The 15,453-nt window shown below is 37.6% G+C and overlaps 2 protein-coding genes across 2 annotated transcripts in view; one reads left to right on the forward strand and one right to left on the reverse strand.

Annotated features, from left to right (window-relative positions):
- LOC124155795 (transcription elongation factor S-II) lies at positions 1-14,553 on the forward strand. Its single transcript, XM_046529896.1, has 6 exons — positions 1-205; positions 398-575; positions 1,397-1,696; positions 9,278-9,486; positions 13,144-13,290; positions 13,518-14,553. The coding sequence occupies exons 1-6, from the start codon at positions 137-139 to the stop codon at positions 13,596-13,598; spliced, it is 984 nt and encodes a 327-aa protein (XP_046385852.1). The 5' UTR covers positions 1-136; the 3' UTR covers positions 13,599-14,553.
- The window catches only part of LOC124155796 (putative defense protein 1), a 25,207-nt gene continuing 24,290 nt past the window's right edge, over positions 14,537-15,453 (reverse strand). The window contains exon 6 of the mRNA XM_046529898.1: positions 14,537-14,696. The gene's annotated coding sequence lies outside the window, so the exon portion shown is untranslated. The remainder of the gene's footprint in view (positions 14,697-15,453) is intronic.

Below are 15,453 nucleotides of genomic sequence, written 5' to 3' on the forward strand. Positions count from 1 at the left end.
GCTCACTTCGCCCGCGCCGCCGCCACCGCCACCAACGGCTTCCATCATTTGGAAGGGAGTCGGATCGTATTTGCCGCCTAAAAGTGAATCCTTTGTGAATTAAAATCTCGGAAAACTTTGGTTAAGTACTGACAAAATGACGGTCGAAGAAGAAGTTATGAAGATCCAGAAAAAGTTAAATAAAATATCGTCTGGGGATGGATCTGTGGGTGTTTACGTATAAGTTTGAGTTTGTTGTGAACATGTGTAGTAGTTTCCTGCATGATATAGTAATTGATTGCTATGAATTTAAATGATGATTAGTGTCGAGGGTTTGTTAGTCATGTATTTACGATTTACATTCTGAATTAGTACGAAGGTAATATGCTCGGTAATTATTTTTGTATGTAAACATCAGGGACAAGAGCAGGCTCTTGATCTGCTGAAGGCGTTACAGAAATTACCGGTGAATCTCGAAGTGTTGACCAAAACCAGGATTGGCATGACGGTGAACGCAATTAGGAAATCATCCTCAGACGACGAAGTTATTGCCCTATCCAAGACGCTTATTAAGAACTGGAAAAAATTCATTTCTGGTAGGTCCAGTTATTAACCTGTTTATGCTACTGACGTGTATTATTTAATGACCTTTGCATTAAGCGATGGAGTTTTTGTAGATTAAATATTTATGCTGTTTGTAACGAGAAAGCTCGATAGTTCAGTATTTACTGTTGCCCCACCGCTTTCTTTAATGAAGTGCACCAAGTAATCAAACACCATTCAATCATGATGCTTTTAGATGTCGAATTACTGGTGGTGTTAAATTATTATGAACCAAATGGGTACTTTCCAGGGTTAAGTTTATACATTTATCTGTGGTATACCTTTAAATTAAATCTTTTATGAGGTTTCGAGGTATACAGCTTATGTGCTAAATTTTATCGTCTTTGATACGTAGTTGTCATCCAAAGAGTGTTATATGCAAAATTTAACAGTTACTCGGATTATGCATCTTGAAATAATACCTGAATTCGTATTAATTTTGTTAGATGCCAGAGTCGCGGAAATAAATTGAAAATATTTATATCGGTCTGTGCACTTCCCTTGGGGAAAAAGATGTCTTGGGTTGTCGGAGACCAGTAATAATTCGAAAAAAGCTTAAATTCTCACTAACTGCTACAACTTTAGACCATGAGAGTTGATGAGCATAGCCTTCTGAAGGCTGCTGTGTTGTTAACTTGTTGGTTAATGGTGCATTATGCTCATTCCACTTATTAATTAATCGTCACTTCTTTCATGATTTTGATAGTTTTCTTGGTGCATTCTTGTACCAAAAATTCTGACTTCTCCACCCTTAGGTTTGTTTAATTTTTATTAGAGTGGTAATTTTTCATCTTGTTTCCTTTGAATATCTCAGGGCCAAACTCTGGAAATAGTGCTAAAGACTCTGGCAATTCTGGGGCATCTGCTGGAGGAAATTCTAAAACAAAGTCCAAGGAAAAAGATGAACGTACTGGCAGTAGCACCAAGGATAAATCCTCAGATGGTGCTGCTGGATCAGGATCAGTTTCTGGAGATGGAGATAAAAAAGAAAAAGCAGCAAACAAGAATTCAAGCTCTGGAACAGCCTCATTTCCCCCTACTCCATCAAACACTAGAGATGCAGTAAGGCTGAAGTGCCGAGAGCTTTTGGCAAATGCCATTCGAGGAGATGGAGGTAACAATTTTACCCATTATTTTGATTTAGTTTCCCCTTTATATGAACCAATTGTGAGGGTTCTCAGTATGAGGATACAGGGTATGGATCTCAAATGTTTTGTGGTTTCAGTATAATCAGTTTCTTATCAGTATCAAAATTTTGGCCAAATGATCCTCAAGTGATGTCTTGATTGTGATTAGTGTCACAGTCACATGTTAACCACTGCCCAGTCAATGGCTGCTGCAAACATAGATGTTTCTCAGCAGTAACTGCTTGCTGTAAGGCATCTTGGGCCGTATACGTACATATGCCTTAGAAGCATCATAAGTGTGATTGACATGCCACCCTGTAATTCCCTGATTTGGATCTGTAAATTTCATGCAAGCCACACTATTCTATACTTTAAAGGTTTAAATTGATTTTTTGGGCGGATTTCCTCAGAGACAACAAAGAACAACGTCCAGCATGCTACTTGCATTATTTTTAAGAATATGATAACACTCCAAAAGCCATAGCTTATCAATCTCCTTGTGTTGTACTGACTAAGGTTAACTGCCTTGGTTAGCTGGGAAGGGGAAAGTGTGCATGGGGTCTAATATAGTCTCTCAGGTCAGCCGCGGCCAGTTGTCATATGTTACTTGTTGCCGTTGCATGTAGCATGAGACAAAACCATTTCAAGTTATTTAATATGTTTGACACTACTGAGTGTAACATCATCAGAAGCAGGGCAAATGCTGCTTATTTGGTCCTGGTAAATGTCAAAAAAACTAAATGGCAGAATCATAAAACTTATATTAAATGGTGGTAGGTTGTTCACAAGTTTGGGACATGTGTGCAGAAAGGATTAAAACTTCCTAGTCACAAGGTCACTCCTTGAGTGAAAAAAGCAGGCACCGACTGCTGTGATGCAATACCAGTTCATGCGCAAGTATTGTTGACTCGGAGGTACCAAGCTATTGGAGATATAAATATCTGCATTATGGACATATTTTATATTGCTGCATTCCTTACTGCATATTATAGCATCTCTCTGCTGACACATTTTGAAATAATTTCCCTGACCAGAAGTGATAAAAGCAAGAATTTTTAGCATGAGACAAGTCTTTAAAGTAGCTTTATTTTGTAGTTTAATGGTACTATTTGAAACCATCGAAAATATACTTTTATCAAATTTTATGACTAAAATGATTTTTAAGTAATCTAAAAAGGGCTTTAACCCTGTCTCAAGATCTATACCTCAAGAACCATCACTGGTTAAATTATTTAGTTGAAATTAATTACCGTATAAGCGTGTGTAAGAGGCGCACCCCTATTTTGAGCATCGGAGCTATGAAGAAAATAATTTTGCGGCATTTTTTTTTATACTATCGCGCGGTGTTGCAGATGTACACTTGGAATATCGACAGTTATCGAACTTTCCTCTTTCGATTAATATTGAAAGAGGAAATTTTGATAACTGCGGCGGTAATAGCGGCATAAGAGGGAGTAGAAAGAGTTTCGATCCTCTCTTCGCATACGCCGTTGCTCTACGATGCTTGTCCTATTCACTAAGAATTTTCTTTAAATGCTCTCGCAGGAGTATTGCAATAGAATTGCAGCCGTGGAAAATTTTAAGGCAAAACACGACAGGCACATAGCATGAACCTTCCCAAGAGCTTGGACAACAATCTGGGCAATCTCAGCGCCGTAGGATAATAACCACGTCGTAGATTTAACGGAACCACACTCGGCCCTCCATCAGCCAATGCCTCTGCCGTTTTTTTTCCTTTCCGAGACCCCACAGGAAAATAGGAAAACATCAAGTTACAGGGGAACAATAGAAACGTGTTTCATCCCCACCCCATCTCACAAACTGACCTTGATCGATCTCCCAGTTTATGGAGGCCAAATGCTAGGTGAGTCATCTACTGAGCCTGAAGATATCTCGATAGCTTTCAATAATTGTATGACACGCACGAGGTTCAAAAAAGAAAGAGATCTAACGCGACGCATATCTGACAGAATTTAAGTATTTTCAGCTCTAGTTGTTTGACACAAAGATTTATAGTACCAACAAGGCTACTAATATTCAAAATAGTCCAAACAGGACAATTTCGGAAGAAACAAGCGTAGCATAAGCGCATTCAAATAAGACGAGACGGACTGGAAACTTTAGGCAACGCAAACTGCGTATATCACATTGCTGCGCCTTCGCCCCTTCGCTTTGAAGGCAACGATGTCACATGCAAGATCGGACGTGTTCTTCCCGTGCTCCTTTGCTCATAGCCTCGTAGCTTGAAATACGGAGGGGAGGGAGCGAGCTCTTTCCCCTCCGTATTTCGTTGCTTGCTTCGAAGACGGAGGGATCGCGCTCCTTCCCCTGGACCTCTCCTTCCGCGCTCTTCACTTATAAGCATTTCTGATTTCTTCCATCCACAATTTAGTCCAGCAATGAACACACTCGTTCCAATTTTTTAATGCGCAGGTTTTGATACCAATATAATTTTCAGTTGCAATAATCGTCATGTTAGCGTCTGAAGATGATTTTTGGAAAATCAGGTCCTCAGCGTAGTGGAAATTACTCTGCAAGACAGATATTGACTATTGACCAGGTATGTCATTCAAAAATATGCGTTTCTCTACGTTTGATAACCGATTACTATATGCAGTATAAATGCCACGGGATGCCCACTCGTGGCAGTAAATTTAGCACGCCCTCCGGAGCGAAAAACCCCCGCGCTATCTTTTCCATGTTCACCTCTGGGGTACCGACGTGACGGCGCGATGCTTACAAGAAAAGCTAACAGGAGCATTTTAAAAATACGCCACTAAGGGAGAAACTCCCCTGCCTGCCGCTTGTTTTTTACCTAGGATTATAGATGACTGACTCACACTGAAAACCAAGGCCACTCAGTTCCCCTTAGACTTGCGACCGGTGAAGGGGAGGGGGGAAGATAAGAAGTTTGTGTAAGAGGCGCACCCTCATTTTCGGCTGCAATTTCTGGGAAAAAAGGTGCGCCTCTTACACGCGCTTATACGGTAGTTTTCTTCTGTTAAAAACATTATTCATGGAATGTCAACATCAAAATAGTCTAAAGATAATAAACAAACCATTTTTTTCATGTTTAGGAGACAAGTCAATCTTCCATTTAGTAATCTCATTATGTTCTTAATGAAAAGCAGGCCTTAAATTTTTGGTTTCTTAATTATATTATCGACTGAACATTCGTATTTGGCAGCAAGCAATTAACATTAAGTGTTTCCTTTCTCATCTTTCATGTACATGTTTTTATATTCAGTACAGCTCCAATAATTCATGTTTTTGAATAAATCATACAAAAAAAAGAGACAAATTTTTGAATAATGGAGGTCATATTCTCGTCCACTGTACTAGCATGCTGCATGTAATACCTGCAATGCACTTGTCTCTCTGTTCCTCTATGCTTGTGCGTCTCCACCAAGGGCTCCTTCCTTCCCTTATGGTGCTTTCTTACCAGCTTCACTCCATAATAGTTGCCAGCTCTTGCTGTTTCTGTTCTCTCACGGTTTCGATTGGTTCCGAAAGGTTACCTCCAATGTTGTTAGGAAAACTGGCAACACTCTGCCTCTCCTACAGAGTGTAAGCGGAAAGGTAAAGAAAGAGAAGTAAGGCTTGAAATAAGGTAAGGTATGAGTTACCTGTGCACTAGGATGCAAAAAAAGTGGTTAGTTTCTGTCACAAGATTTGTTTGGGGATGAGTTCATGCTATATGTCAAAGGATTTTTATGAGGAGAAAAATTTGCAAAAAAAGCTGTTCTTGTGGACAACACACTAATTCATCCAAATGACAATGAACTGTTTGGTGGCAATTTCTAGGTCATATTCCTGCGGCCTTATGTTACAGCACTCAATCAGTCCATCATCATAATCATTAGTCAACAATTCTAAGATTTGTTTCATCAGGACATCATTTCTCATAATGTGGCCACATAAGTTGTCACATCATCTCTTTAAGGATTATAGAACTCTTCTCTTTTCTCCCACTCTTATTAGCCCTTCTTCGTTACTCACACAATTGATCCAATTTATCTTCATCATTGTTTAGTTGTACTGCATTTCAAATGCTTCCATGCATGGCATCTGATAAACCAGTTATGTTCTTCTATGCTTGTACTCTCAGCTCTTAGAAGATTCTTTTTGTAGAAATCTCTCTTTGCCTGCGCTATTCTATTGGCTATTTCTTTCTTGCTTCATCCATCATTGGTAATTCGGCTTCCAAGGTGAGAAAGCTCTTTCACCTTTTCAAGCTTATGCTTTCCTTGATTAATTTTTGTCCTAGCCTCTTCTCTTTTGCTGCCTAGTATTATATTAGTCTTCTTTTATTTTAGGTTTTCAGCTATCTGGCCATTGTCCTTTCCATATTTGTTGAAGTCTTCTAAAAATCCTTCTCTTTCTCAGCTATGACTGCAATGTTGTCAGAAAATCACAATATATTCATTTTTTCTCCATGGGTATTGACACCCAAAGCCCTCTCCTAGATTTCACTGATGGCTTTCTCGATGTAAACATAAAAAATTAAGGGGCACAGTGCAAACCCTTGTCTCACTCATTTTACTATTCTTGCTTTTGTTCAGTTGGGTCCACATTTTATCACAGCTACTTGGTTTTTATAGAGACTGGACAATTCTACGATCATTGTAGAGCACTCTGATTTCTTTCAGAATTCTAAGCGTTGAATTCCATTCCACGTTATCAAATGCCACCTCTAAATCGATGAATGCTATGAAAGTCGGTTTGTTTTTCTCCATTCTCTTCTCTATGTGCAGCCTAAGAGCCAACATTCTATTCTGCAGCCTGAGAGCCAACATTCATTGCTTCTATTCTGTCCTTGCTTTTCCTTAATCCGAATTGGTCCTCATCCAGGAATTCTTCTGCTCTGTGTTTGATTCTCCTGAAGATGATTCTTGTCAGTAGCTTCGACGCATGTGTCGTCAGGCTTATGGTTCTACAACCTTCGCACGTCTCTGCTGTCTTCTTTTTGGGTGTAGGAATAATGATGTTCTTCTCAAAGTCACTTGGTGAATTTCCTTTTGAATATGTAATGCAGATAGTTTTATGCAGCTGAGTTAAAACCTTCTCTCCTGAATTTTGATAAGCTCAGATAGAATATCATCTTTTCCTGGGGCCTTATTCTTTAACATGTCTCTTATTGCAGAGTCAAATTCCGATCTTAACCCTCAAGCGGGCGCACCTGATATTTTTACGTGGGCACGTGGCGTACTTTGTCCTCAATATATGCATTTATATGATAACACTCGATTTTTGTTAAAATTTATTTTTATGTGTAGAATAGTGAAGTATAATAAAATGTATAGTGAAGTTAGTTCAAGCTGTTACATTCAATGGTGATACAGATTAAAGGTCCACAGGTGGTACACGGCCAGTCGCACAGCGTAATTTATATGCCATGCGAGTCAGGTTGTTCTTGCCGATCTAAAAAAAAAATTTGCTACAATACTTTTTGCATTAAAAACTCATGCTATAGAGTCAAAATGACATTTTGGGAATACACAAGGCCTTGGAAAGCAAAGCCCCAGGAAAAGCAAAGCAGGAGGTACATGGCCGGTCACACGGCGTACTTTGTACGCCATGAGTGGTGGTTCCTCTTGCTGATCTAAAAATAAATTAGCTACAATACTTCGAGCTTTGAAAACTCGAACTATAGACAGTCAAAGTACATTTTAAGAATACACGATGCTATCCTAGACCAGAAGGTACGCGCAATGTTGAAATCCTTGGTTTTCGAAGATTGGCGTACTTTATAAGCCAGAGTGCCCACTCAAGAGTTAAGATGCTGGCTCCCATGTCATCCTTTTCTACTTCACTTTTGCTTCGATTATTTTTGAGCTGAGCAGGTATTCTTTCTATCTCTCAGCTTTATATATGTTTTCAATGAAAATGTTTCTTTTCTTGTCCCTTATGATATTACATCTTTTGCTCCGTTCCTTGATATGGTTTCTCACTATTCTATTGGTTGCTTCCATTTTCCCTTTTAGGAGGTTATTTTGCACATCCTCACATAGGTTCTAAAGATAGAATATGTTTCATTTAAAGATGACAATATGACTGGGTTTCAATATCGTAAATTCCAGAGTTGAAACTTGAAAGTAAGGTGAACTCCCATTCTAATTCACCCCACCCACTCTAATTCCCCAAATCCCAAACTCAACATTTACAACCATTTTATTGGCTGTTTTCAGTAATAGTGGATAACACTGCAGTAAACTCTGGTTGTTACATATGAAATTCACGGGACCGAAAAACCGTATGTCATACTAATGAACTTATTAAGAGCGTGTCTTTTAGGAATCGTCACAAAAAAAACATGTTTGATGTACGTTATTAAATTATTAACAAATGCAGAAAATCCTCGATATATATGAACTAGATGCGATGCGAGAACTTGTTCGTAAGTTGCTAAACCTATGAAAGGCATCGAAAAGTGATTATTCTGAAGAATGCAACACTGCATCACAATGATGCATTAACTCACGATTGTGAGTTATGCATTGCACAACTATGCATTAACTGATAAAGCTGCGTGTTCGACACAGCTCAAGCCAAAAGAAATTAGCTTTCTGCGGGAAGGAAGAACAGGCAAAATGCTGAACAGTTCCTGACTTCACTAATACTTTGTTCAGGGCCGTTTTACACGGTACACGGAATTGCGCAGGTTAGAGCTGCATTAATTTCTAAAATGGGGTGGAATTGCGCGAATGCATGAACGAAATTAGAACGGGATATTTTGCCGTCTCGCATCCACGCATTCTCGCATGTGTTCTAGCAATTCACCGCTTTACACGACGCAATTTTGATTGCGCCTTCACGCATACGTCAGACTGCGCAATTCCGTGTACCGTGTAAAATGGCCTTCAGACTGTGCCCAAAGTGCAAGTTTCTCTACGCCACACCGCTTTGCATCGGCCAACTCCATTGTCACCAAATTTCAAATTTTGAGCACTTTAATTTTTTGAACGTTCGTATCTCTGAAGGTCGAATGTTTGTCAGAAGAGCCATCTTACAGCCAATTAACGGTTGGTAAAGAGTGGGTCACCATGATTCCATCGGAAGCTTATTATATGATGTTGCATTGATACTAAAGTATCTCCAACTTTGAACTGTAGTTAAACATATATAGAACCATAATTGATGCTCTTGGGCGAAGTGCATGAGGAGAACTCAAACTTAGTACAATGATTATGACGTAGCACAGTGTATTTCTACCTACTTGCTGCGCTCGCTAGCGGGCTATGCCCCCTAGAACCCCCCCCGGACGGCTATCATTGATATTAACGAATAGAGAAGATAACCAGAAAGTGTGTCCCATTCTAGCCACTTCAAGGAAGCCTTATTTAAAAATACTATGGTGAAAATTTACTGCAAGCTTCACCAATCACATTTGGTTCATTTTTATCCATTTGTTTAAATAAACTTACATGAAAGGTTCTTCAATTAATATACATGCATATTATGTACGTTACATTTAACAGACATCTTAGTGTGAAATGTAATGGACCAGATATGAGTACAGGATGCATTAATGCAACAATTAATACCTTGTAAATTATGTGTTTTCTCAGATATTCCAGAGGGAGGTCATGATCCTGATGAGTTGGCTGAAGAGTTGGAGGAAAGTATTTTCATTGACACCAGAGGCACTGACATGAAGTACAAGAACAGAGTAAGAAGTCGAGTAGCTAACTTGAAGGATAGCAAAAACCCTTCATTGCGGATGAATTTCCTTTGTGGTGCATTAGCTCCTCAACGATTGGCCATCATGTCGGCTGAGGTAGGTATCTATTGACAGTGGGAGTGACCAGGCTCAGGCTTGGCCAAATCTTAGCTGCAATGAAGAAATTTAATGTAATTATATATAGTCATTACAAGGTGATGGGTCGATTCCAAAATTTTGTGATCCCAATTCCGGTTCTGACATATCGATTCCGATTCAACCAAAATCGATTCTGTTGATTTTGATGCCATAGGCTCCAACATAAAGGTCAGTTAATTCTCGGCAACAAGACAACCACGTAAAAAATTACTAGTCTGTGATAGAATAAGTTAACGAAAGCATCACTCATCTCATCACTATGTAATTAAAATATAATTGCTAAATTTTAGAACAGAACATTCCTGAAAAGTGGTGTTACTTCATAGGCTTTAGTTAAGAATATTAACACTCATTATTAAATTTAAATAAAAGTACCATCTTTAAAATCTATCTGTTATTGAAAATATCATTATCAATATTATCTTACGAATTTAGTCTCCCTTTACAGATTTGAGTATGTTTTCTTTTTGCGATTAGGTGATGCAAAAATTCATATGACAGTTGGAAGGACGGTTGTATATAAAGTATTGGTTTGAAATACTACTGGATTAGGAATCAAGTTTTAACCTTTGTAGATACTCATTTTCGATTCCGATTCTTGGAATACAATCAAGAAATCGAATAATTGAGGAATCAAATCGACCCATCACTGATGGTAATGATAGTTCAGTTATTAATTTATACCTCAAAGCCCTAATAATATACTAACTATAATGGTAAATATATGGAAAAGCCCTTGGCTGGTTGGTATCTCTGGTTTTGTTTATATTATAAGAAAAACTCTTCTAAACAAATTCGGCAAGACTGGGAAAACAAATATTTTGTCGTAAGGAGGTAGTTATTTAGAGATGTCTTATAGGTTGTGTTGCAAGATGAGTGAAGAGGTCTTGATTATTGAAGTTACAAGTCATGATTGTTACTGTTGTGGTTGACTCCTGTTGGATGACAATTTTGAGCCGCTGGAACGAATATATTTTTGCATATTAATGGAATAGGCTTTCAGGGATTGCCGCTTTGGGTCTGAAATTTTGATTATTCATGTATTGCTCTGGGTCAGTTGGTGACTTAATTCCCCTTGGGTATCCAATTTACTCTAGATAGAATGGTAATTTTTTTTCTAACCCCCACTTAGTCACCCCATTTGTTCCTATCCTGGGTCTGCTACTGATGGGGCTTCATAATCTCATCATAAAAAAATCATTTTTTCTGTAAGAAAATGGCTTTAAATATACTTGATATATATGTATTGCCTTATGTCAACAAAGGTTTATCAGCAAGTCTGAAAGCATTTATGCTAAGACAAGGCTATATATTTCCAAAATTCATGGACATGTGTGGAGTGAAAAATCTTGACAGGTTTAAATGAAATTTATAAAAATATATGAACCTTCATGCAAGCCAGATATTTCCAAAATTTTTTTTCTCCAATGGACATTTTTCATTTTCAATTGCTGGTTTAAAAAAATATTTTTTCATTATTCAAAACACACAGTCAGAGGTACCATTATTATTTCCAAATTAATGGAAAAACTTTGCAGTGCTTGTGGATATAAAAAGAACTAAAAGGGGAAATTAAGTTTCATCGGCAATAACCTGCTTCCAAGAATGGCACGTTAGGATCAAACTCTGTTCATTTGCATTGCACTTGCTGTTACTGGCATAACTGCAGTTCCTGTGATGTACTTCTCCCCAATTAAGAAATCGTGACTTGTCCTGTGCAAACAGATGTTCAAGGGCTTAGGTGGAGTCACGCCTCTTCAGCATACCCAGTGTCTGTTAATGATCCGGCACCAAACAGCAGGAAGTGAGAAAACAAGTATTAGGTACATGTTGAAGTTGTAAAATTTCTCCTTGATGAGGGGAGAATAATCTTGGGAGATGGGAGAATTGGGATGCAATTCTTGTTGACGGTGGGAAAATAAACAAAAAGGGGAGTGGTGTAATGGAAATAGTCGCTTCCAATTTTCCATCCTGCGTACGTACCATTTGTGCTTGCAATGTGTTTATTTGAATGGTGGAGTAAACGTTTCAAAGTATAAGAACTCGGGGCTCACAAAAAATGTAAAATTATTAACTATCGTGAGTGCCCAATATCATCAACATATCATTTCACGCAATTACTGCCTACTCCTTTGCTCACAGGAGCCTGAGCGTATATGTATTATGGTCGATTAAAAGTGTTCAATACCATAGCAGTTCATGAGGCACATCTATATCTATGTAGTTACTGCCCTTACCTTCCTATTCATGAGGTCATATTTACTTTTCTAGGTTTTCTATGTCATCACATGCTTCTACCGCTGCTTCTCACTTGCATTTTTTGAGTTTCCCTCTTTGATTCATTATTCAACCTTTGATACATTCCTTTTTGTTAATCACCATTCTTGTTTTTATACTTCCTCCTATCTTACATATTCTTCAACATCTCCTCTATTATCAAGGCATTCTTTACTCCCGACTCCTTCATAGTATGCTATTTCTTTTTCTGCTTCATCTACTAAAGCAATTTAAAAACTCATCTAAATTTCTTTCCTACCCTTCTCTTTCTTTCAATCTTCTGTTGTTGCTTTTAATAACTTTCCCCCATACCTATTTCCTCAATCTTTATCAGGTTCTATTTCTTTCCCACTTCTGAATGCTTTACTCTCTCTGAATTTTCATCCTTAGTGGGATATAGTCATTATTGTTTCAGCTCATGGTAACCCATTTAATTTCTTAAATGAATTACTATATCTTTGTTCAACCAAGAAATAATGAATCTTAATGATCTTCTGTGGGTTATATTCATGTTTACTCCTCCTTCAATGGTTTATTGAACCACATATATTGGCTATAAACAATTCAATCCCTCTCCCAAAACTCCTCGTACATTTCTTTCTTCCAAACCATATTTTCTTAGTTAGCGTGAGGTGATATTCTATTGTATGTCCCTTACAGTAATTAATTCTTGTTTGTGCTGGAGTAATCATCATTCAACAAATGTGGAGTGGAGAAATTACTTGATAGTCCTCAAATAGGGTCACAGGCTTAAATTTATCTGAAATCATCTCATTCATCTCTTGACATGTTTGAGCTTTGGAAAAAGTTTTTATTTAGTATAAGAGGGGATTATTCCAGCTTGAGTGAAGTTGTTGAAACAGCCATCATTGATTTGGAGAGTACACAGTGTTTGTGATAGGGTAGGTTGCACTGAGAATGATATCATGCAATGAAGGAGACTAATGATGCTGCCACCAGGCAATAGCCTACTTGCAGCAATGTATATTAATAATAATAGTAACAATAATAATGAGAAAAACTTTCTTTGGCAAAGTATGATAGAAATCAGCTTTTAGCCCCTTCCCCATAGGCAAACAATGAAACTTCCATACCACTGTCCTCATAATGCCAGTGGCTAAGAGCGGTTTACCTTCCCAAGGATTGTTGCTCGTTGGGCTGAGTGCAAAGGATGCCACTGCATTATGCGAGTTGCAGTTTTTCAAATTTTGATCACTAACATCTGAACTTGTGGGTCAAAATTGCATCGCAATTCCCATGGCATATTGATACTAAACTCACTCCAGGAGTTGTCCGTAATATGGTTCATAAGCTCTTGCTCTTTTGTATTCTTTGAAGGAAATGGCAAGCGATGAAATGAAGGCTTTGAGGGAAAAATTCAAGAAAGAAGCTATTGATGATGCGCAACTTGCAACCGTTCAAGGAACAAAGACCTCCCTCCTCAAGTGTGCTAAATGCAAAAAGAGGAACTGCACATACAACCAGGTAAGTAACAGCACAATCCATTCATTCCAAATATTGATTAAAATGCATAATAAGCTAAACTAAATAAGACATGCAGGTGCCTAAAAGTTCAATGATGATTTTTTTTTGTTTTCCTCAATTAGGTTAATAGTTAGTACCGTGGGAAATGACTCTGTTGAAGTAATTTCTGTATGCTTTTTGTCTTTTTCTGTCGTTTTGCTTGTGATTATTGGAAATTTATTTTTCAGGTGCAAACCAGAAGCGCTGATGAACCTATGACAACTTTTGTGCTTTGCAATGAATGTGGCAACAGGTGGAAATTCTGTTGATGGAATTGGCCTGGGAAGATGCTCAACGCTGGTGAAAGATGTTTGAGAGTGCTCTTTTGTTTGAATAAGCCTCTGTGTCTCCATCTTCTTGCATAATGTCATACTTTTCAAACTTAATGTTGATTGCCAGCAATCATGGACATGGTTGGGATGACGTGACAGTTGGCTGAAAGTTAATTTGCATCTTAACTGCAGAGAGTGGTTTGTAAATTTCAGTCATACCCAAACTTACACACATACTTTATTTGTGTAGGCAGTTCCAATGGCATGAAAGAAATCATCTCGTTACCTATGTCTCATAGACGTGTAATCAAGGTGCAAATACACTGGCTAATGAGAAGCTAGTTTGGATTTGTGTAAATAATTTATCATGCATCAATGTGGCATAATAGTCACTTGTGTGTGGAATGATCAGCTGAAATGCTTATACTTTGTAATGACATTTGCTTGATACTCCATTGGGGATACTTTTGTTTGTAAAGTTTTACTTGTTGTGGTGACAATTACATGTTGTTTTGAACAATTTTCTGAGGTTAGCTGTTGAGAAATGTCATTACCCAACTGCAATGATGCTACAGCAGTAATTTATTGACCAATGGAAATCTAGTAAAACTTGTATTTAATGATGATGCCCTTGATGTGTGTAGTAAAGTAAGACTTGTGATTTTTTTTGAGGGTACATACAATGCCCTCATTTAAGAGCGTAGTGCTCCTTGCATTTTTTTGCAGTTAAGTATTGTCTGCCCCAACCAATGAGGATTCATTTAGCTGGCTGTGCTGACTTATCTAAGGGCTTATTAAGAATTAACCTTAGGCCATTTACTCATAAAAAAATGCCAATTTTACTGTTGGAATACTGTTATGGGTTACTTGTTTTGATTATACTTTTTAGGAAATTCTGTAGACAAATTTAGAATGTGTGTAAAATTAAAAAAAAATAAAATTTAAAAATACATTTTATTCACATAAAAATAGGTCCACATTAGCATTACTACTCTTAAAAGTTGTTAAAATTCTTGGTGGATTTGCACTGTTTAAATAAGGTTAAGGTTAAAATAAAAAAACCCCGTGGTGGCTCTTCTGAACAGCGAACATTTCCTGAAAAATAGAATTTGAATTAAACGAAAGAAAATTTAACCTTCATGACATAATTTTTCCAATACTGACAGGTATGAATTTGATCATGTTGACCAAATAGCTTTCTACAATCAGATTCAATTCACATTTTTTTGACCATAAATTAATGTTATTGTTTGTGCAATGCTGCATACATTGTGACATATGTTGTGTACCAGGAAATAGTACTGTTTCATTAAATCAATACTTATTAATCCCTTTATCATTGAAGAATACTTATGAAAGAATACTGCTGTTGCATCTACTGGAAACTTCATATTGAATTCATTTTAGTGAATTTCTTAAGAAAGAATCGGCAATTTTACTTTCATATTTATTTGAGTGAGATTAAAAGGATCACAGACATCCTAATAAATTCATTTCACTTACTGTTTTACTAATCCAAGAGTTTTCATCCTTTAGTTGTGGTATATAGGTAATATAAACACTTATCAAGCCAGTTATAGGTTATAATAATGATATATACAAGAATTGCCATGAGAAAAAATTCCCCTGGACCGGGAATCGAACCACGGACCTTTGGCTTTCCGCTATCCAGGTTCTTTAATTCTCATGGCAATTATAGAAGCTGGATTGCGTAGTGGTCTGCGCAGTGGCCCGGAAAGCCAAAGGTCCGTGGTTCGATTCCCGGTCCAGGGGAATTTTTTCTCATGGCAATTCTTGTATATTTCACCGCCGTTCACGCGGCAGGTTTAGAAATATTACACATATAATAATG

This window comes from Ischnura elegans, chromosome 3, assembly GCF_921293095.1.
Source record: "Ischnura elegans chromosome 3, ioIscEleg1.1, whole genome shotgun sequence".
Taxonomy (NCBI): Eukaryota; Metazoa; Arthropoda; class Insecta; order Odonata; family Coenagrionidae; genus Ischnura; species Ischnura elegans.

Bases quoted from the DNA above. Each gene is read 5' to 3' on its own strand.
- LOC124155795 (XM_046529896.1), top strand. From the start codon at position 137: ATGACGGTCGAAGAAGAAGTTATGAAGATCCAGAAAAAGTTAAATAAA. The intron at 206-397 runs GTGGGTGTTTAC...TGTAAACATCAG, and splicing joins TATCGTCTGGGGATGGATCT to GGACAAGAGCAGGCTCTTGA. The intron at 576-1,396 runs GTAGGTCCAGTT...TGAATATCTCAG, and splicing joins CTGGAAAAAATTCATTTCTG to GGCCAAACTCTGGAAATAGT.